Here is a 24,070-nt window from a genome sequence, read left to right as displayed (position 1 = left end):
CTCCTATTTTAAATAAACACCTACCATTTCAACAAGTCTTGGCAAAATAAACAAGTCATATTCAATTATTTTATCTTTTAGGATAGATGAATGTCAAAATATAATGTAATCAGAAGAAAAAATATAAATATAAAACAAGAATGTGTCCCATGTCAGTGGCGGATCCAGAAATTTTCATAAGTGGGGGCCCACTGACTGACCTAAGAGGGGGCCCGCTCCAGTCACGCTTCAGTGATTCCCTATATAAGCAACCAAATTTTTTCCAAAAAGGGGGGGCCCGGGCCCCCTGGGCCCCCCTTAAATCCGCCTCTGCATGTACATGGATGCCCCATCAGCACTATCATTTTCTATGTTCAGTGGACTGTGAAAATGGGATAAATCTCTAATTTGGAATTAAAATTAGAAAGATCATATCATAGGAATCATGTTAACTAAGTTTCAAGTTGATTGGACTTCAACTTCATCAAAAACTACCTTGACCAAAAACAGTAACCTGAAGAGGGACAGACAGACAGAGGGATGAACAGACCAGAAAACATAATGCCCATAAATGGGGCATAAAAATGGGGCATAAAGAGAATGTGTCTGAGGACAAGAATGTCCCAGCTCTAGCTTTGCAACAAAAAATGAGACGGATGGACAAACAGAAAGACGTAGGAACAAATAGACAGAAGGAAGAACATCAAGGGTTACACAAAATGTAAATTTGACCTAGCGATCAATGTCTAAAAATAGTATACTCACTCAATTTCAATTACTCTGTCAATATGGAAATATTGTGTCGTCTCAAATGTGAAGGTGTAGAGTGAAAAGTCAAACTGGTACTTTTCTATACCAATGTCAAGTTTCTGTGTACAGGGATCCAGTTTGAGGAAGACATTGAAGTTTCTATCAACAGTTGTAGAATGTAAACAACATGATATACCAGTACAGGTGTCATACAAGTGACAAACACTATTACTTCCTAGAGTTGGTAGAGCTACTGCTGATGTACAACCTGATATATAAAAAAATTACTTTAGAATGTCTGTTAAAATAAAAATATGTGTAAATTAGAAAAAAAAGATTCATTTTTATTTTTAACGTTCCTGTGTAGAACATTAAACACTTCCATTTTCACCAGTCTTTCTAAACAAGATGCTTTTAACTTCAGTGTTATTCTTATACTTGGACAAGCTAATTCTTTTAAGATTAACTTTAATTACCTGCGTCTTTTGTCCAGCCGTTACTTGAAGATGTATAAAGAGGATCAGACATTTGACACTGCTCAGTTGGTGTATTCAGCAAACTCGCTACTCCTAAGTACTCTAAAAGCTGTGAGGATACTAATGAGTTCAGAGGTGTACTTGTGGAATATTCTAATCCAGTCAGGTAGGAATTCAAATTGAAGCCTATAAACAATTCAAATGCATATGTTTGATGAATACAGTTACAAGAAGTAATGTTAGAATATTTTACTTAATTATTCCTCTCAAACATAAGTATTAACTCAAAACTGAGACTTAGCAGTTAATTGCTCTTTTACTGAGGATTTTATTACCATTTTTCAAATATCAAAATACCCAAAAAAAATTGGTGTTATCAAACGAAACTTCATTTCAAAAGTCTTGCTTTCATTTAATGAATATTCAGATAAAGTTTCCTTTACATATTTAAGGAAATGTTCCGTTTTATAAAGGCATGTGGTAAATGAACTTGAAATGTGTCAAGTGTAATTTTCTACACACATCATTCTACAGACCTGGTATAGCGTATCCTCCAGTCCAGTCACAAGGTTGTTTAGGAATCTTTACACCATCAAATACAGTGAAGGTATAACGGCAATCTCCAACAGTTTCAAAACATATACTGATCGTCATGTACAACAAGTAAACTTTCTCAGCTGTCAACTCCTCTGCTTTATATCTATATATATATATAGTAATAAATGAATGATTTATATGTAATAAGAAAATTTCTACTTATAGGACATGGCTGTTTCAACAAGAGAAATAATTCAGAAGTTATCCAATTTTCTTGTGATGGTTAGTTCAATAAAAATATATCAAGAGATACTACTACTTAGAAATGTGTAGGTGCTAAGAATTAAATCACTCTTGTAAAACAATTGTATGTATATCTTTTGATGCAAAATAGATAACACCCGCTTTCAAAATCTAAACTAGCTTCTTGCACAAATAAAGTATCTCTAGTGCTAACAGATGATGCATCAAGTTTTTTAACTGTAAAAGTTTCCATATCCATCAAAATTACTATTTTTTTTAATATCTACCTTAAAAAACCTACCTAAGTCTAAGCAGATTGCCTAAAGTGACAGTTTGCCAACTGCCTTGTGTAAATTCCAGTAATGTGACATTGATATTTCTTTTCTCCAGTCCAATACTGACAGAGTAGCTACATGGATCCACCAAGACGAAGGCTTCCAACTTTCTGCCAAGATATCCAATGTTAGAGCAGCACTGGGCACCAGTACAGTAACTTGGTAACCTACACCGTGTATAGGCTGGTAATTGTGGTAGTGTTATAAGTTCTCCACAAGCTGGAAGTAATAAGTTAATTATGTACTTACAATACTGATATCCAATAAGAAATCTATTTACAAATTAAAGTTACCCCAGCAACAAGTCTATAAGATTAGGTTTTTATTTTTAAGGATAATAACTCTTATAAATGATAACCCTATCTTGTGATATAGCTTACAGTAAGTACTTTTAATATTAATTTTAAACAAGAATGTGTCCCAAGTACACGGATGCCCCATCCGCACTATAATTTTTTATGTTCAGTGGACCCTGAAAATGGGATAAACTCTCTAACTTGGCATTAAAATTGGAAAGATCATATCATAGGGAACATGTTTATTAAGTTTCAAGTTGATTGGACTTCAACTTCATCAAAAACTACCTCGACCAAAAACTTTAACCTGAAGCGGGACAGACGAACGAACAAACTAACAGACGAACGAACAGATGGAAGCACAGACCAGAAAACATAATGCCCATAAATGGGGCATAAAAAATTCTTGAAATTTACAGGAAATGATTGCAAGTGACAATCCCATTTTTAGAAAGAAGCTTTTGCATACTTCAGACAAAGTGTTATGGTCACTTGCTTTCATTTCCTTTAAATTATAACCAAAAAAAAGCATTCAATTCTAAATAGAAGGCCTACATGCAGGCGCGGATCCAGAGGGGGGGTTCCGGGGTTTTTTTTTGGACGATCAATGCATTTGAATGGGGACATGTAATTTGAACCCCCCCTTTGTCCTGGGTTAGGAACCCCCCCCTTTTTAAAATGGCTGGATCCGCCCCTGACATGAAGCTTGATTCCAAATTTTGAGTTGGGGCATAATTATAAATTTCTAGGTTAAGGTATAATAAGAGTTACTTTCAAAATTAAAAATGTTACCTGTTGAATCCCATCCATTGGATAGAGCTCCAGAATAGCTTGATAAGTCACACTGTGGATCTTTTTGGAAACCTGCTATTCCTAATTCTTCCATCAGTAGGTCAACGGCCCAACTTGGTAACTGATTGACATTAGTGTTAACATCCAACTTACTCATGTAAGACACCAATGAGAAATCTGTAAAGTTCATTAGTAAATCAGTATAAGTACTACAATTTAGATTTAGTAAAAAGCATATCAATATTCAAATATATCTTACCATCAGAAAAACATTTGAAATTATTTCAAGGTTTCCTTCTTCTTAAATAAGTAGCATCAATAGAGTGGAAAACGGCTTTTTTTGTTAAGGGGGCTCCTGGGTATAAATAATTTTTTTTTTCTAATATAGGATTTCGCTATATTTTTTCATGAATGAACTTTATCATATACTTAAAAGAAAAATGAAATAAAAAAATGGGGTCACCGTTCATATAAGCTAAAATCTGCCTCTGGAAGAAGCATACATTTTTGTTAATGTCCTTTTTTTCTGTTGAACTAATAGAAGAAAAAGAGGAAATATCGAAATAAAAAAATAACCTAATATAAGAAATCGCTTAAATTTTACAATTATTTAGTTTATGTACAGCTTATTTGAAAACAATAATAAAAAATATAGGTCACCGATGAGTTAAAAGAGATATTTCAAATTTAAGGCCAAAAAATGGCATTTTGGCACCAAAGGGAGATAATTTGGAGCTTTTTCAATTTTTAAAGTCATCTGGGGCCAAACCAAATCATTTTTTTGGGTTGTTTTTTGTACCATATCATAAAGTAACAACTAATAGTGTAATAAATAAAATTTGTAATGAAAAAATAGAGGTTTAATTTTTTGCTAAAATTTTTGTACCCACGAGCCACCTTAAGATCAAAATTGTACGAGCCAGGAACATTTACAAGATTTTCCTATTCAAAAATATATCTAAACTAGCAAAAACCTTGAATATTTATTTGCATTTCTTTTGACCATTTTATATTTTTTTAAAGCACTAACCAGGAATGGCATATGGCTGGCTGTAGTTACATGAAGATTTTGGTAACTTGACATCAGTCAGTACTGTGTGTTGTACTTACCAGGAATGGCATATGGCTGGCTGTAGTTACATGAAGATTTTGGTAACTTGACATCAGTCAGTACTGTGTGTTGTACTTACCAGGAATGGCATATGGCTGAGTGTAGTTACATGAAGATTTTGGTAACTTGACATCAGTCAGTACTGTGTGTTGTACTGCACATGGCCCAGCAGCAGAATAACAAACTTCAATGTCCATATTAACTACAAACACTCTCTCACTCTGGTAGTTCACTACTTTGTATCTGTAAGAAAAATGTACTTATACTCTATAAGCTTAACAAATAACTAACATACGAGAAATTTAGAAAAACTTCTGTCTTCATACTTTGTATCTGAAAAAAAAAGATGAATGGATCCTATCCTCTATAAGCTAAACAAACAATTAACACCCACAAAGATAGTCATATTTCTGTCTTTGGTTTTTCTTCTTTTTGATCTGCAATGAATATTCCATTTAACTAGTAAAATTTTGTTATTTGTTTCTTTTTCACAAGACTTCAAAATTTTAATTTCAGTTATCAGATAGTTGTATATTATTGCAGCCATAGATTATAAGCCTTTTTTATTATAAATTCACTGTATCTGATTGTAGGTTGAGCAGTTCTACTTTATAACACTGGTTGTAATGCAATTCTGTGTTCATAGTAAAACAGAAATGTTATAGAAAGTATAACAAATTCTTAAAAAAGAAGTACCAGATAGAAAAAGTTTAAAATTAATGTCATCCTAGTACTCACTTGATATTAACAAGTCCTCCGAAGGAAAAAGTATCCTCTTGTGCATACTGGAAACTATACAAGGATATAGTCCTGTTGAAATTCTCTACACCAACTGTAAAGTCCTTACTACACACATCAAGGTCAGCATAAACTCTGAAGGTCGTATCTAACTTGGCAATGTCAACACAGCAGTCAATTTTAGTACAGCTGTCACCAAGGTTACATACAATACCAGATCCAGGCAATGTGGTGAGTGTTGGTGCAGTCTGACATCCTGTTGGGATATTAAAGGCATAAATTCTTATAAAGACACTTCAATGTTATCATGTTTTTCAAACGATTTGTTCTATAAAAATTGTATAGTCATAAGTATAGTTTAACATGCATTAATATTATCTGCTAATACAACACAATCAAGTTTTGCAATTTAAAGAATTCTGAATAAAAGGTATATAATTATATATTCTATATAAAAAGTGAGTGTGTGGTCGATTTATGTGCATACTCTCACCTGTACTAATAGCCCAGCCTTCAGCATTTGCAGGTGTGTAAGGGGCAGAAGATGCCACACATTTGCTAGGCTGTATAAATTCATCTAACTGTAAGTATCTTTCAAGTTCAACAATGACAAGTCCTGACAGGGGATTTGAGTCTGTATAACTGTTACTAGTTAACCAGGTTGATAAGTCAAAACCTAAAATAATTGAAAATATGGTAAGGTTTTACATATAAACAATGTGTCTAAACATAGATTGAATGATGTAAGAATAAACAGCTGCGCCATGAGCGCATGATACGCCTGTCGTCTTGTGTGTGAATTTTTATGCAATAATCATAAATAGTTTCTGACATAAGGCCTGACATGTGAATCCCCCTTTTATTTCATACAAAAAACTCAATAACTTTAAAATTATTTTTTTAATCATCATCAAAAAGTATACAGATCTTTAGATGAATATAACTAAAAAGTGTGTAAAGTTTAAACAATAATCATAAATTGTTTTTAAGATACGGCACGACATGTGAACCCCCCCCCCCCCCCCCTCATTTTTTTTTACAAAAAACTCAATATCTCTATAATAAAATTTTGAATCAAAACCAAAAAGTATACAGATCTTAAGATTAATATAACTTAAAGTGTGTAAAGTTTAAAGCATTCATCATAAATCATTTTTGAGATAAGGTGCGACATGTGAAAACCCCCTCCCCCTTTTTTTTTACAAAATACTCAATTACTCAAAAATTAAATTTTGAATCATCACCAAAAAGTATACAGATCTTAAGATTAATATGACTAAGAAGTGTGTAAAGTTTTAAGTAATAACCGTAAACCGTTTTTGAGATACAGCACGACATGTGAAAAAAACACCCTGTTTTAGTTAAAAAGTCCCGTACCTCAAAAAGTTTTAATCTTATTTTCACCAAAAATTATTCATATCGTTGGACCATCATAAGAAACAACCATAATAAGTTTCATTCTCAAGTAACAGTGTGACATGTTTTAGCCGGACAGACAGACAGACTTAAAATTTCGATTTAACAGAAAGGTGAAGTAAAGATTTATAACAAAACTTTAACTTTTCTTACTAGGATTGCCAGAGAATGCAAATCCACTGTTCCAATTACAGGACTGCTTTGGTAGTTTGACATTATCTAATACTGTATGTTTAACATCACAACTGTCTCTGTCAGAAGTCTCCATACACAGACCCATGTCAACAGATACCAGGTACATTCCTTCGCTGGTTAAATCATGGATCACATAGCTGGAAAAAAAGTTTGAAAAAAGGAATATTAGGACGGTCAAAATATCAACAACAAAAAACAGAACTGTAGCACAAAAGACTATCAAGTTAGTTAATACAGCTTCAAACAACAATATAGTGTACAATTAGTAGCAAGTTTTATATTACTTTTGGTAGACTATAAAATCCTCAGAAACTATATAAACACAGATATATGTATCTCCTTTTTAAAAACTTAATACTAGATACATTTTTAATGCCACAAAATCTGCTGGGGTCGTAAATAACTATTTTCACAGGTGACAAAAAATATTCAATAGCATTTCTTAAAATGTTTACTTCTCTGATTAAACTTACTCCATTCTGAGTCCTCCTTGTAAGGCAAAGGATTGTGGTTTTCCCCACTGGAACTGTAACAGGGATACAGTAGTCTCCATTGTCTCAATGCCAAGAGTGATTTCATATGTACAGGGATCCAGTTTCACTGTAGACTGAATTTTCTTGTCAATATACCCAATGTCAGAACACATAGTAACTGAGGTACAATCTGATTGGAGGTTTAATGATACGTCTGCTGGTAGAGTAATGGAGTCTTCAAGTTTTCCACACTCTGAAAAACAAATATATTCTTAGTTATTACATCCATGCAACCCTCCATTTTCATTTCAAAGTTTTACATTTTTTTCTTTTCTACATTTTCTTCATTATAAATGGAACTATTTTGTATAAATAGATTATTAATACACAATACGTTTTTGTGCAATGCTGGTACATATAATTTTAATTGGGAATCCCTGTCTGCTATTTAGTCCAATCAGCTTGGGGGTTTCCCAGTTGCTGCTGCATGTGAAATCTCGTTTACTAATTGCTTTTCGAGATTATCCTAATTAACCAATCAAAATTAACACTGCATTTGAATTAACCAATCAGCGCTTAATTAACAGGGCTTTTGTTTTAGGCACAAGCACATAATTATTCTGAAAGCAACGCTTGCTTGGAGCAGACATTCTAATTTTCTGGGAAATTATTTATTCCCACCCTCCGCTCCCTAGAGGATAGTTTTTACTTTATTGCTTTGTCATTTCAGCCTTTTATCATGTATATTAAAATATATTGTTAATAAGTAGAGTAGTAATGTTTTCAAAAGAACTCACAGTTATTATGTACTTTGTGTTAGGAGTACTACAGATTTTCAACTGGAATTTGCTATGTTTGTAATTATGTTTACATGTATTGCTTTATTGATATGCAAAGAAAATATTAAACTGTGGTTCTTTGTTGTAATTATGTTTACATGTATTGCTTATTGATATGCAAAGAAAATATTAAACTGTGGTTCTTTGTCCCAAACCTGTGTTTGTTCAGTTTATACTTCTAACTAAGAACCGGTTAACATACATGTATCTTGGGCCCCTTACTGATCTCTGATTAGTGTAAAACAGATGCTTCATTTGCACTGTATCTTTTCAGCGTTTGGTTCGGGCCCCAAAAAGGGAAAGTATCTTAGTATTCACAACATAGTCCCTAAATAGATTAAGGAGCAATATATAGGGAGGATTGGGGGGGACTAGTAATGTGGATTAATCATCATAAATGGCAAAGAATTGTTTTTTCTTTCTTTTTTTTAATCAACTAAATCTATATTAACCATGCAGGGGCCGTAATATAACAGCCATACCCAAAACATTGATATTTGGCTCCAGTGGTGCACCATACATTTGGAGGTCAAAGAAATGCCATTTAATTCGAAGTGTATGCATGTTTCCTCAATCTAATACTAATAATTGTTATGTTTTTAAGTTTTAATGTTCATTTTGAGCTCAAATTTAATGAAAATGAAAAATCAGAAAAAAAAACATTTTTTTTTTTGGAGGGGTGGGCTTCCCTTCAAGGTCTGAAAAACAAAGGCCAAAAACTTTTATAAATAGTGTAAACCAGAGGACATTTAACTACCGATCGTTATTATTATTGAAATATGCATAGGCAACGACTAATTCCGGTTGCAGGTCCAGTTAAAGTAAAAAATCAGGAAAAAAACCAGAAAATTTCAGATTTTAGGAGCAAATGACCTTTTTTAGACTGGTGTACCCTGATCAGTTTCACTCTGACCCAAGAACTGTTATGTGTTCACTGGGGTCCACTCTACATACAGACTACTGTGAGTTGGATTATCTATTATCATCTCTTGATCTTTCAGGTCAAGAAAAAGAATGAAAAAAACATCAAATTTGACGCTTTTTGCACATGAGGACCATATTTAAGGGCAATAATCTAAAATTAGACAGTTTCGGACAACAAATCAGCATGGTAAGGTTAAAGGTCCTTATCGTCCACATGACAAAACTTTTCATATTTTTCAAATAATCTCTTGAGATCAATTTTGACATTTTGATTTTTCTATCATGTATTCTCAATTTTACATATATCAATTGTTAATCATTTAATTGATGAACACTAAATACCTGAGAAACTGTGCATCTGAATATATTCTGTATAAAATTTTAAACTGATAACATTTAATAGATGTCATGTGCTTTCTCATGATGAATTCACACAAATTAAATCCATGTCTTGAAAATGAAAAGATAGGTCAAAGAACAGTTGAAAATTGTAACAAATATTCTGATAAAAACATGTGAATTATGAGCCATGTTCTTACCATCATTCAGTCTGCCATTTGCTGTGGTGAACGGTAACACAGAGTGATCACATTGAGTTACTTGAAGGTATTCACCGATTCCTGTATCTTGTAATAGTTTGGTTGTTGTCGCTGATGGTAAGGGATCAACCTTTGCTTGATTCTCAGCCAGTAAAAAGCTGTCCAGAGAAAATGCTGTAAAATAAATATGCAAATTAATGAGAATTGGATTAAGATTATTTACTAAAATATCATCTTAAACCTCAATAACTTTTTTTTATGTTCAAAATAGTTACTTAGTAAGAGCAAATGATGAAATCACCAAATAAGTACCCTTCAAAAAGCAGGTTTGTATTAAGAAAGTTAACCTACAAAAATAAATGAACCAACAGTCATGTGTAAATGTTAATACTCATATAAGTGTTCTAACAAGTAAAACTGTGAGATACTGCTCACTGATGATACCCCCGCCAAAATATTTCGGTAAACAGGAAGTTGTCGAGTGATGAATCTGAAAACGCATCACACGGTATAACTGACTTATATAAACTCTGAAACCAAATTTCAGAGTTCCTTGTCAAGTAGTTCCTGAGAAAAATGCGAAATTTTCAACTTGGCTATTATGTGTAAAATGATACAAGTGTTCGGTAAACAGGAAGTTGTTGTGTGATGAATCGGAAAATGCATTACACAGTATAACTGACTTATATAAACCCTTAAACCAAATTTCAGAATTCCTTGTCAAGTAGTTCCTGAGAAAAGTGCGACGAAAATTTTCAACTTGGCTATTATGTGTAAAATGATACAAGTGTTCGGTAAACAAGAAGTTGTCAAGTGATGAATCTGAAAACGCATCACACGGTATAACTGACTTATATAAACCCTGAAACCAAATTTTAGAAATCCTTGTCAAGTAGTTCCTGAGATAAATGCGACGAAAATATTCATGGGACGGACGGACTGACTGACTGACAGACTGACGGACTGACGGACTGACGGACTGACGGAAGGACAGACAGAGGTAAAACAGTATACCCCCCTTTTTTTCAAAGCGGGGGTATAATTATGCTACCTCTATTTTGTAACATTCCCAGTTACTGCAGTCTAAAAATTGAAATTTCAAATCTCTATGCAAAAGATCACGGATTTAGTAAAAGTATTAAGATTATAGAATCAATAGAAAACATACAGAAAAATTTAGGTTTCCAATAAAAAAAAATGCAGTAAGTATACGTATTGATCAGGGCTATTCCAGTAAAAATTATCCAGGGGGGGTGGAACGCCACTTATTTTTTGACCCCCCACCTATGGAAAAGAGTAAAAAAATACACCCCCACCTAGAACATGTATTTTCTTCCAAGACCCCCTACCTAGAGAAAAAAAAATAAAAGTTAGCTAGTTTTTTAAAGTATACAAAAATGTTGCATCCTGTCAAATAAATGTAAAATTTGTTGGTTTATCTATTTCAGTGCATCCAAAAAGGGGCCCCCCCCCCCCCCCCCCAAATTCGCCTCTGGTCTCAATGGCAATCATACCACATCTTCTTTTTTATACTAGCTATGTTGCTATTAAAATATAAAATGAAACATGTAACAATGTTATGGAGCAGCAGACGACAGATGCAACATGACGGCAATAGCTCACAGTGACCGAAAAAGGGGAGTGAGATTTTAATTATGGCCCATTTTATTTTTAAAACATTTTCAGGTACGACATATTCTTCAGGTGGGGAAACTGGTTGGCACCAACCATTTGATGTTTCAGAGTTTAGTTTGAGCCATAAAATATTTTTGGTAGGCACAATGTAATTCTTTTTTTATTTTTTGTATTTCTTATATACATTTTTTTTTTCAATAGGCAAATGTTGAGGAAGATGATATACTATCCTGTGTAACAAGGCCATATTTTCCCGCCAAAATTAGGCCATTTTTTTCCTTCAATACCACCCACGCAACATGCGCAATAAAAATCTAATTGTCTGTGCCAAATATAAATATTTTTTTATGGACCGCATAGTTTGGATGTCACCCACACATATTTTTTTGTGGGGAGACGGTATACAAGGGAGAGGGTACTTGAAGTTGTTATAAACTGTATGCAATAAAATATTATTTGGGACAAAAATTGCAAAGAATTGGCCAGTCCACCTTATTAAGGTAACACGATACCGAATGGCATATCTCCCGATTTCCAAACTTTTTGGCACACGTGTTCTTTGAATTGAGTTACATCGGAATATGTAATAAAAAATGGGGGTCACCATTTTTGTTTTCTTGGTATTTTCATAGGAAAACGTCAATTTTGGCGACAAATTTACCTAGATATATAGGAGAAATGCCTTTTTTTCGGCTTAACTTTTTAGATTTTCCAATGGATGGCTATGTTCTTATATACGGAGAAAAACAAAAAACTAACATAATATCCAGAATTACATACTGAATCCATACACGTATAGAAACTCATATGTCACCATCCTTGTTTTTGAGATAAATGGCTTCAAAGTTGATTGATACCATTAGAATTGGACCGAAAACGTGTGACGTTATTGAATACAGAATGTAACGTTACGGTATTACTACTCAGAGATATTGAAAACAAAATATGTGTCGGGATCTGAATGGTGTTTATTTTTATTTGTCGGGTTTCGTTAATTTCCTAGTAATGAAATACACAATTCTGCTGATATAATTTATTTCGTTCTGCACCTGGAAATTTCACTCACATGAATTAACATTAATCTCGTCTGATTTTCATAACGAGCATATACTTGAAACTTGCTTGAACTGGTTGGTTCCACGTGAATCATGCATAAATCAGGTACACGTTGAATTCACGTAAATTTTCAAAATAAGATTATTAAAAAATTTAATTAAAATCATGAAAAATACCTTCATATTTTTGTAAAGTTCACGTGAAAATAACATGAAAAATTTCACGTGGGATTCATTTGAATTACTGAGTTTTTAACTCCATCATTTAAGACAATGGTGGTGTCGTTGCTTCATCCATGCAGAAATAGAGTACTTTAAAAATTTGATTCAGTTAACAGTTTTATAATTGATCGGTTTTTATAGTTTTATAATTGATCATTTTTTGATGGTTCTTTAACGTTCAGTGGCAAATAGTTCATGCATGTTCGGGACGATACAATACAATTTTGAAAACAGTTGTTAATAAAAGACACATTTGATGCAACAGTCAAAAAAGGTTTAACATTCTGTTAGTTCATTAGTTGTGAATATTATGAGGGAAAATAATGATCCTGATAAAATGCACATTCTAAAAAATAAAATAACAAAACTCAAAGAAAAAATTCAAAACTTAAAAGTCCCTTATCAAATGACGAAATCATAAGCTCAAATACATTACAGCTAATTTCCTAATGCATGTAGAACAAAACTTTGGTTAGCTTGCTTGCTTTGTTTGTATATTGTACAATCATTAGAATACTACCCAATTAAATTCAAATATGATATATACAGGTTAAACTATGCCTATATAAATTGTTTAAAGATGTCAATTTTATTTTCAAAGCTTGTATAAACAATTATACAAACAAAGCAAGCAAGCTAACCAAAGTTTTACTTTGCAAGCATTATGAAATCAGCTGTAAAAGAATGATAGATAAACAGCCGTCATATTCTTGACTTGCTACACACATTGGTTTAGCGTGGTGTAAATGTGTGAGTTGGCTGCTCAACAAGTCGGGCAAACCTTGCAAACTGTATGCAAAATTTCACAGTGTCATTTGTGGAAAATTATTTACAAACAAATCTTGATATCATATATGCATTCTTTATAAGTGAGACAAACTGCAAATGCGAAATATAAAAGTTTCAGCTTGAAATTCCACATGTAGGAAATGTAAGCCGGAGTCTGCGTGCCTTTTATATTTTATCAAAACGCCTAATCCAGCAACCTGTCATGAACAAAAAAATCAAGAAAATCCAGACGATATGCGCACTTTTAATATGAGTAGTAACACCAGGTACATAATTCAAACCTGAAGCAAAATGACTGTAAACCCTATATACACCAAGTGCGGGATTGACGGTAGAACGGACGCGGGAAAAAAAAGCATTCTATAATAATTCCGAGTAAATTTTCTCCAGAAGAACAAAAGTTTGAGGACTTAAACACATATGTACTAGGAGACTGAAATGTTACTGTGATAATTATACTTTCCAATTTAGGGGGCCAACGTTTACTAAATTTACAAATTAGAAATAAAAAGATGCTCGTCCAATTACCATTTGTCAAAATTTGCTTGATGTCTTTGGTTTTGATGTCGTTAAATGTCCAGATGTTGCTATCTCATAAATTGCAAATCCCATGTCTCTATTTATCATTCTTTGTACAAATGACATGTTCCATATATTTTTTTGTTTTATTTGTACTTGTACTTTTACAAATAAAGTTTCATGTTACCCCACTTCCATACTTAGCAAGCGGAAACGTAGATATTTCTTTTTGCGTAAATATTCGTACACTTTGTCGATTTCTTTGAAAAAAATAGAGGCAATGATTTAAATTTTAACAACTGAAGTTTCAAGTGACGGGTGTAAATTGTAGGATTGATTGTTGGTTGCTTAAACGTCCAGTGGCAAATATGTCATGCATGTTCAGGACGAGAACAAGTTAACATTAATACAATAATAGATAGGTTTTGTAATAGAGGCGATCCGGGAAGATGGTTGAGAAAATTTGGACTGACACTGGAAAATGAGGGTATATCATGTGAGCAATATGCCACCCATGACCTAAAAAGGCAACTATGTTAATTATCTATCATTCATTTTGTCTCCGAACTTGTACATGTACATCATTTCCAACTCAAATCACACAAAAATATTTATAGATGCAAGTGGATACTTGGGACTGGCTTTAATCAGACTCTAACGGGACCTGGTTTTATTTTTTTTTAAATTTTTTGCCGAATCAAGTTCCCATGTATTTCTCAGTCTACGGTAACTTTCTCATGCCTCATTCTGATGTTGCTGTCTGTCCTGTGTAGACTTGGTCTATGATATTACTAAGCTAGCACTTTATTTTTAAAATGTTATCGAAACTATATCAGATTTACGCTGTACAGCCAATGAGAATGTTTACACTTGGAACACAGGAAATGTTATTCGGCAAAATAACCAAGTTAAACCACTTTTCTACATTCATTACTAACAAACTATTTTCTGTATGAGTTTCAAAGTCTGCTTGTATTGTGCTTTTTTGCCTTATTCTATCCGTATTCTCATCCAGATAAATTTCCTTTTTCTATTTTGCCCGAGCGGTGTTTTTGACGACCATTTTAACACCAATTAATAGTTGTACAATTCCCCGTTTTTTTACACATCATCCTAAGTTTCTATAGACAAGATTTCTATTTTCAAAACAAAATTCCATTGGGATACGGCGTGCATCATGAAAAAGTTTTTATTGCAAAAATAAACTAAGAGTAAAATAAAGTGATAAAACTCAGTCTATTTTGCATAAGAACATATATAGATAAATCGTGCAGATGCTAAAATATTAAAGAAACAGAATATGAATTAAAAGTAAAAGTAAAGTAATACATTTTTAAAGGTTAACAATGAGCAAAAGAATTGCCGGAAAACGATAAAACAATCTATTTCGAAAAGTTAACCGTTACGTATTGCATCAAAACTCTCGGCACTCTGCATCTAGAAAAAGTAACCGTTAAAAATGTCACATAGTTATGATTATCAAAAATATTTTTTCTTTATTATGTAATCACTTTGTGATTGCAAAACCTGCTGCATTGGCTTATATGTGTGAACGTTATTCGATAACGTCAGGAACGATAACTCGTGGCGTAACGTCATTCGGTATCGTGTTACCTTAAGGACATATTCTTTGCAAGGAAAGAGATTTAAGTACAGCAAATTCTGCCATTTCAATTTCAATGATTATACAATAACTTCTTCCAACCGCAACAATATTTAAGTTAACTTTTATTTACAATGTTTAAACTGGTACCATGGGTACTGTTGCCTTGTTCATGTTCATGTTGGTTTTTTTTACATTAAATTTGGGTCTTCGTCGATACCATACTTATTCCAGACGTTCTGTATCAGAGGATATTTCAGGCAATTCCTCTGCACTTCTTGTATGATTATATCTTCATCACGGTGACAAGAATAACAGTATAGAGTACCATTAATTCATAGAACAAAACAACAAATCGCTGAAGAAGTCATGTTTACAAAATGTCAAAATGAGCCAAAGACCAAAAAATGACAAGGACAGTTAAGCGTCTTTTATGGAGACAAAAACTATATTCCTAAAAAGTCTTTGGGGTTCTTCAATCGAAATAATAGCAAGCTAAACTAAATGAGAGTATTATAAGGGCTAAATCTCGTCTGTACGAGCCAAATTTAACAAATTTAAAGTTGTTTATAAAAAAAATATATATCATGAATGATGGTTAATTATGTTTTTCGGGTTATCAGTTAGACCGCATGGTTTTATTATTACAATAGGAAAACACCCGAGACGTGAAATCGCATGGTTCTATTATCATAGGAAAACATCCGAGACGTCCCAAAAATATATAGGTGCTCCTATTATTGGAGGAACATTACACAGTTGTGTACACACACATGGCGGCATGGAACACGATCTGAAATTCATTTGACGATATCTAAACGTTTCGAAACGAAGTGAAAAGTATTGTGCGCCACGTGGGCGCTTACATTTGTCACTGTATGCGCCATTTCTTGTCAATATGCGCTATAGGCGCAGGGGGCACTTCCTTCCCGATCACTGGTTTGACAAGAACACAAACGGACGCTTAAAATTAGTGGTCTGCAAACTTTATTTGCAGTCGGACGACCTTTTCAGGAGAATCTTCCTTCATAACAGGGGGAACAATATGTTTAACCTATCATTCAGAAACCCCCCACCAACAGAAATGAATTTAAATCGGGACCACCACCCTCCAGAATACAATTATGTTGATAACCCCCCACCTATGGAAAAAAATATCGTCAGCGTTCCGCCCCTCCTAGGTAAATTTTACTGGAATAGCCCTCAGTCCATTTCAAAGAAATTATTTCAATTTCATAAACATACCAGGATCAGTGAAAGTTGAACCAGTGAAGCAATACTGTTTAGGAAGCTGTGTGCCACTGAACACTGTCATTTCAAAGTCACATGATACTGATGAATTAAAGCAAATCTCCATCTTCATATCTAGCTGGTATTTTCCTGCAGACTGTAGATTTGTGATTGTATATCTGAAAATATCATATAAAAACATCAATTTTTCATCTTTTAATCAAAGTACCTGAAGACTTCAAAAAATAATCTTACTTTTCTTTTTAATTTCAACTGTGCATGTGTGTTATTTCATGTCAGTTATTGTTTATTTCTTCATTTGTCAACTAAAAATTAAAGATTATTTTTAAGGAAATTGTGGAAAGATTGTAATTTGTGGATACATTTTGTACTACAATTCATGTTATGAAAACTTCTGCATACAAGCCTATAGGAAATTATTATTTAGTCATGATAACTACTACACAAAACTTTAGTATTCCATGAATCATAATGAATCTGCAGTATTCAATTTCTTTTTATATTCCAAAACATAACCTTGTCAGATTTTTTCTTCAAATACCAATTCTATACATCACTTTACAACATTTCTCAAGAATCTTAATATTTTCATAGAACATTTATCAAAACAAAAAGATAAATAGTCCTGTCTGTGAGAATAGGAGGATGAAAACTTAAGATTTAATTTCAAGTGGCCCCATTTTTGAAAATCATCCAAGTATTCATTTGACTTATACGTCCTGTATGGTGAGACCTGTAAAAGAGGGATGAAAGATACCAGAGGGACAGTCAAACTCAAATCGAAAATAAACTGAAAACGCCTGGCTAAAAATGAAAAAAAGACAAACAGACAAACAATAGAACACATGACACAACATAGAAAACTAAAGAATAAGATTATTCAATATTCATAGAAAAACTTAAAGAACTGTTCAGTTGAAGAACAACAATATTTTTTTGATGATTTGTAATTTGCTAGTATTTCAGGACAGAATTCGTCTCCTAAAAAAAAGCACATCCTCTCCCAAAAATATCTTACGTGAGTCTGACAACATTCATCAGCGTCCTTGTCTCTTCCACTCCTATAAATAAAAATAAGTTTGTTTTTTTTAAACATAAGACATCATTATAGGGTTTCATTCAATGCCATAAGCATTTCTAACCAATTCTGATTACGAAAAATAACATAAAGGCATACTATTGAATGGGAGAAATTACATAGCAAGTTATTACCACAGCTATCAAATTGCTTGGGTGGTAAAAAGACCCTTACAATCCATGCAATTCCAACATGTAGCTTGTTTTTCCAATGTTATTTAATTCATTTTGTTGTAAAAAAAAAAACTGGTTCCAAGCAACTTACTGGTTCTCATGTATACTGAACTGAGTCTCTAAAATGAAAATTAATATCACAAAGATTAATCACACAATACGAAATACTTACCAAACGCATATCCATTGAGATCTACTGTTCCTGTTACCCTTTCTATACCAAACTTTAGTTTGTGGTTACAGGGATCCAGTTCAACAAAGGAATGGAAACCTTGTTGCAGGAAGTCAGTGTACATACAACAATCTACAGCAGTACACTTATCATGGAGGTTACAGGCTGCATTGGCAGGTAGTGTTGGCAAGGTCACGTCTGCTGCACAATCTGTAAAAAGTATTAAATGAAAAGTCAGTCTACATACAATCTACACCCCAATCTACAGCAGTACACTTATCATGGATTTACAAGCTGCATTGGCAGGTAGTGTTGGCAAGGTAACGTCTGTTGCACAATCTGAAAAGGAAGATAGAGTACATACAACAATCTACAGCATTACACTTATCATGGATGTTACACGCTGCATTAGCAGGAAGTGTTGGCAAGGTGACGTCTGCTGCACAATCTGAAAAGGAAGTCAGTGTACATACAACAATCTACAGCAGTACACTTATCATGGATTTACAAGCTGCATTGGCAGGTAGTGTTGGCAAGGTAACGTCTGTTGCACAATCTGAAAAGGAAGATAGAGTACATACAACAATCTACAGCATTACACTTATCATGGATGTTACACGCTGCATTAGCAGGAAGTGTTGGCAAGGTGACGTCTGCTGCACAATCTGAAAAGGAAGTCAGTGTACATACAACAATCTACAGCAGTACACTTATCATGGATGTTACACGCTGCATTAGCAGGAAGTGTTGGCAAGGTGACGTCTGCTGCACAATCTGAAAAGGAAGTCAGTGTACATACAACAATCTACAGCAGTACACTTATCATGGATTTAACAAGCTGCATTGGCAGGTAGTGTTGGCAAGGTAATGTCTGCTGCACAATCTGAAAAGGAAGATAGAGTACATACAACAATCTACAGCAGTACACTTATCATGGATTTAACAAGCTGCATTGGCAGGTAGTGTTGGCAAGGTAACGTCTGCTGCACAATCTGAAAAGGAAGATAGAGTACATACAACAATCTACAGCAGTACACTTATCATGGATGTTACAAGCTGCACTGGCAGGAAGTGTTGGCAAAGTGACGCCTGCTGCACAAACTGTGAAAAGTTACATAAAATGAGAACTGAGCAAATCTTAAGGATGTACATAGGTCAGGTTTAGAAATTTTTGTCAGATGTTCAGTTTTTCTTGTTTTTTACCGATAAGTAAAATAATTTGCCCCAAAACACTAATTTTTCTTTTCATAAAAGAATTCAATAGCTCATAAAAGGTTGTTTACCAAAACTTAAACAGATTCTAGATTTCTTGTCTTTCGATTTGAGATCCAAATAATACCAATGCAAATATAAGGTATAATAGTCTGAGCCTTTTCCTTCCATTTTTTATCTTGAAAAGAAGATCCAAAGCCTATCAAAATTTTTTTCTTATTTTATCCATTTAGATAATGCTATACTGACTTAAAGTATCAATTTTAAATTCTAGATTTTGCCAGCACCATCTTTCTCAAGAAACATGTGAACGTGTACAATTATCAACAGCATACAGTTGTGAGCTGATTCAAAGTAGGTTAAACAATGTTATAAAGCTCAGTCACAAAAAAATGTAATTCTTATTTTTATTTAAAATTGGCTTAAATTCAAAAGAAAATCATGATTAGAAAAAATGTGAAGACATTACCTTTCTTCCATCTCTCTACACTGATTGGTGAATAATCAGCCAGGGCACAAGGTGTTCCCAAGACATAGGAGTTTATTCCAAGTAAGTTAAACAGATCTGTCTTTTCCTCAGTAGTGAATGTCTGTCCAGATGTTTTGCCAATACTGGTCAGGTGACTAGGCAATGAAAACCCTGAAATAAAATAATTCTGCCTTCAATTAATTACAAGGTCTAAATTGAATTCCCTTACATGATGATATTTGAGAATAGAATACACTGTCAATTTGTATGTATGTATGTACTGGTAAATTTCTTTGTTATCTGAAGAACCCCTCGAGACCTGCGAGGGTACAGTGGAATCTATGTACACTCTCTATCGGGATTAATAGAGATGTTTCACTAATGTATTATTAATGTTGACAATCACAACCCCAAAACCAGGGAGTGTTAGGACACCGGGCAGAACCTGTTTCTATGGTGGAGGGAGCCGAAGCACTCAGAGAGAAGCACCGGGCTGATCGGGGGGAACAGATAAACAGAAGAGATATCAGCAGATTGATCTCCAGGTCAAAGTTAGGAGCAACATGACCAACCGAGCGAGGCCCCTAAAGTACCCATTCTAGTTTAAACTCAGGTCTGGGTACCATAGACGTATGTGAGAGGGTGAAAATCACCCTTCTGATGTACTCATATTTTAAGAACCCCAAGTGAGAATCTAACCCGGGACATTCAGCACTGTAGCCATAGGTCTTAACCACTAGACCATGAATTTACATAATTTGTATTGACAAACAAGGGTACACAGAAGAATGTTTTTTGGGGTTTTTTTGGAGGGGGGGGGGGGGGGGGAACAAAATATATTTATCTCACTGAAGACTTTTTTGGTGCCATTAATTTTGATTTTGTTTTCTGAACTGTTAATCTCTAGAAAACTTATTTTTGTTTTGATTTCTGAATGCTCTAATGCTGTCTTGCAAGTCATTCAGTATTATATCTCTGTATATTATTTGAAATAAGACTACTTTATATTTTCATGATTTTGTAATTTGTTTTATGTATTGATATTTTTAAGGACAGATCTAAGTTAGTCAGTCATCTTCAAGACAATTAATATTTGCTACAATTTTCTACTCATTTAAGACACGACAAATCAGTTGGTCTCATTTGGGATTTCTCTCCTCAAATATAATGTCAAGATTTTTTTTTCATCACAAGCTGAATAATTACTATCCCATTTTCATCAATACCCTACTTCCTTGAAATAAGAAACATAGTCTTAGTAAAATAAGTTGTAGGACAATAAAATAAGTTAACTTACCTGCTGTGGAATATGGTAAATCCCAAGCACATTGTCTCCATGGGATCATAGCATCCATAAAGGCATCCATTTCTATCCCACATACGGAGGAACTGTTGAAACATATCTGGATTTTAAGGTTGACTTTGTATTGACGCTCTACTGGGAAATTCTCTATTTTGTATCTACAAGACAAATATTCATAAAACAAACTACTCAATGATTAATCAATAAAACAACAAATTCAGAATTTGAATTAATGTCCTCTCTCAAAATTTTATAAAGAATAGCCCAATTGATTCCATTGTTATTTATTATTATATATGACGGCTACATTATTGAATGAAGGACTAGTGAAAATTCACCAATTAATCATTTGAAATTGGCTTGGGATTTGCCTATCTTGATAACAATAAGCTACCAGCTGATTGGCTCTCTCATACAGAGAGCACAAATCATATTTCCTCTATTCATGAAATGTTTTTACTGTAAAAAACGTCCAGGCACTTTCAAGTAGGATTTTCAATAAGGGGGAATGTTAGTAAAATACCAATATTTCTTTGCAAAAATGTTTTAAAACTGTGCTTTAAATAATTCAACACATTATCTGTTTCAAACGTTTTAATAAGTTCATAAATTAAAATTCTACTTACGTCAACTTTACAACTCCTTTCAAATTAAACTTCTTCTCCACATCTGTAACAATAATTAGAGACCATTCAAATCAGCAGAGAAATTTGAAAACAATCACATCTTAGTTTTTTATTAACTTTTGCAATTATAGAACTTTTTAATCACTTTACTGGCCAAGTCTATAAAAAAGGAAAAAAAGGGGGGAAAAGTTATGACCAATTTATTTCTAAATCCAAATTTAAAATTCAGTTGAGAAAAACTGAATTTTGATCAAACTTTGATAAAATACTCATAGCACAAATAGCATAAGATAGTGTAATGATCTTATTAAACAAATAAACTACCAGAATAAAAGGGTTGAAAAGTCAAATATTCTTTCTCTTTACATTTCCTTTATCAAAATAAATTATTTTCACAAAATAAAATGTTTCTACAGTATCTAAAGCAACATAAAAGAGCCACAAGTGTATATATCATCATGTTTTTTTTTTCATTTTCTAGGAGGGGGCAAGAGATTCAATAAAACCAAAATTCATTTTACAGCTGATTGCATTGGGTGTTTAGCCAAAGGTAATATCTTTGGTTAGCTTGCTTGTTTGCTGAACCATGAAGTCATTATTAGGTAAGGTTTACTACCTCCTGTCGAAGTAGCCTAGTCCTACAGACAGATAGAATAGTTATCTATCGGGCTAGTCTAATCTTAAAGGAGGGTAGTTTACCTAACCTAATATTGACTTCACGGTTCAGCAACGAGCAAGCCAACTAAAGATAAATACCTTTGCCATCAAACACATTGAAATCAGCTGTAATAATAGATGAATTGCCATTTAAAAAAGGATAATTACCAAATATGCTATCATCAGTCAAATCTAACTTAAGACTAAATCTTTCAATGCCAATTTTTCCGATGTTTGTACATGGATCTAGGTCAATGTATGTGTGGAATGGACGTCCCAAGAAATCAACATCAGAACAGAAATCTACAGCTGTACACACTTCAGCAATGGATCCTACTGACGAGGAATGGAGTGTTGCCATGGGAACATCAAGTGGACACACTGTAAAAATATTCAGATATCATATGTTCACTATACATGTTATAACAGTTTCAACATATATAAATATTTTAATTTTCTATTTGATGTCATAACTTTTGCTATAAATTTTTCAAAACTTGAGTTACAAATGCTTATAAATGTTGTTTTTCCCCTTTATGATCGGTGATTTTTATACTTTTTAAAAATTTTATGCAACTAGAAGAGCAGGAACTGCTTTCCCTTTCAGACCAGCAAGGGTGTATGCCCAGTTCTGAAATGGGGTCATAATGACTAATCTGTAATTTTCTGTTTTGTGGTATGTTGTATATATTTTGTCCTTTTTTTCTCCATGGTGTTAATGTTTGTACATTTTGTACATGCGATTTTTTAATGCCCCATTGTATCTCCATTTTTTTTTCTTTTTCTATTTCAAATATCAATATGTAAATATATATGATCAAAATGCAGGGAGTATTTTTGTTTACCATTCTTCCATCCAGCAACAGATGGACTGTACTTAGCTCCTGACGGTTGACACTGTGTGGGAGACATCATTTCACCAATTTTCAAAAATTCCAGTAAACTTGATGCCTTAGCAGGTGTAAGTAAGGATCCTTGTGGTAAGTTATGATAAGTATACCAGCTATTTAAGTTGAATCCTAAAAATAATTATTTAGATTTTTATCTTAGAGATTCAACATGACATTAAAAGCTTAAACATGTTGAAAGTTGCAGTCTAATCTCATGTTATATAGTTTATTTTTATAAGAAATCACAAAAATTACTATACAATGTCTTATTCCTGGGAGAATTAAGGAAGAGAGTAGTCCGTAGCTTGCTGTATAACTGCTTTATTATTGAAGGAAACACATTTTCATTCAAAATGTACATTGAAGTTATGTGAAAATTGTTCTGAACACCTCTTATTTTTGTATTATATTTGTCTATACCACTGTCCATATATACCAGTGGAAATGCAAATGTTTTTCCTTTCAGGTCTTACCATGGATATGAAGGGATATGAACGGATATGAAGGGACTTCTAAAATCCACAATAACCAACATACTATTTATGAGTCATTTTTTCATATATCAAATGAAAATATAGTTTTGCTCAATGTTGAAGGCTATATAGTGCCCTATAGGTGTTTTCATTCTAGTTCTTAGTTCTCTGGTGAGTATTTGTCTCATTGGCTACATGTACAACCATAAATGACCAGCAAAAAGTGTCCAACAAAATTCTTCCATCAATCAATTACATAAAATATTTCTAATTTTCTAAGAAGGTTAATATTCTATAAGG

At 33.3% G+C, this 24,070-nt stretch overlaps 1 protein-coding gene across 1 annotated transcript in view; it reads right to left on the bottom strand.

Moving 5' to 3' along the window:
• The window catches only part of LOC139500338 (uncharacterized), a 106,279-nt gene that overhangs the window by 30,152 nt on the left and 52,057 nt on the right, over nucleotides 1-24,070 (bottom strand). Inside the window, exons 52-70 of the mRNA XM_071289079.1 lie at nucleotides 23,253-23,426; nucleotides 22,576-22,788; nucleotides 21,751-21,793; nucleotides 21,119-21,282; nucleotides 19,822-19,992; nucleotides 18,141-18,350; nucleotides 17,736-17,778; nucleotides 16,712-16,875; nucleotides 9,644-9,817; nucleotides 7,342-7,594; nucleotides 6,827-7,005; nucleotides 5,751-5,933; nucleotides 5,258-5,513; nucleotides 4,599-4,762; nucleotides 3,409-3,585; nucleotides 2,287-2,539; nucleotides 1,742-1,905; nucleotides 1,206-1,391; nucleotides 745-997 (exon numbers count right to left, since the gene is read on the bottom strand). Coding sequence (XP_071145180.1) covers nucleotides 745-997; nucleotides 1,206-1,391; nucleotides 1,742-1,905; nucleotides 2,287-2,539; nucleotides 3,409-3,585; nucleotides 4,599-4,762; nucleotides 5,258-5,513; nucleotides 5,751-5,933; nucleotides 6,827-7,005; nucleotides 7,342-7,594; nucleotides 9,644-9,817; nucleotides 16,712-16,875; nucleotides 17,736-17,778; nucleotides 18,141-18,350; nucleotides 19,822-19,992; nucleotides 21,119-21,282; nucleotides 21,751-21,793; nucleotides 22,576-22,788; nucleotides 23,253-23,426 — 3,424 coding nt within the window. The remainder of the gene's footprint in view (nucleotides 1-744; nucleotides 998-1,205; nucleotides 1,392-1,741; nucleotides 1,906-2,286; nucleotides 2,540-3,408; nucleotides 3,586-4,598; nucleotides 4,763-5,257; nucleotides 5,514-5,750; nucleotides 5,934-6,826; nucleotides 7,006-7,341; nucleotides 7,595-9,643; nucleotides 9,818-16,711; nucleotides 16,876-17,735; nucleotides 17,779-18,140; nucleotides 18,351-19,821; nucleotides 19,993-21,118; nucleotides 21,283-21,750; nucleotides 21,794-22,575; nucleotides 22,789-23,252; nucleotides 23,427-24,070) is intronic.

Source organism: Mytilus edulis, chromosome 13, assembly GCF_963676685.1.
Source record: "Mytilus edulis chromosome 13, xbMytEdul2.2, whole genome shotgun sequence".
NCBI classification, from domain to species: Eukaryota; Metazoa; Mollusca; class Bivalvia; order Mytilida; family Mytilidae; genus Mytilus; species Mytilus edulis.
The sequence above is the reverse complement of the archived record's forward strand: the minus strand, read 5'-3'. Positions and strand labels throughout refer to the sequence as shown.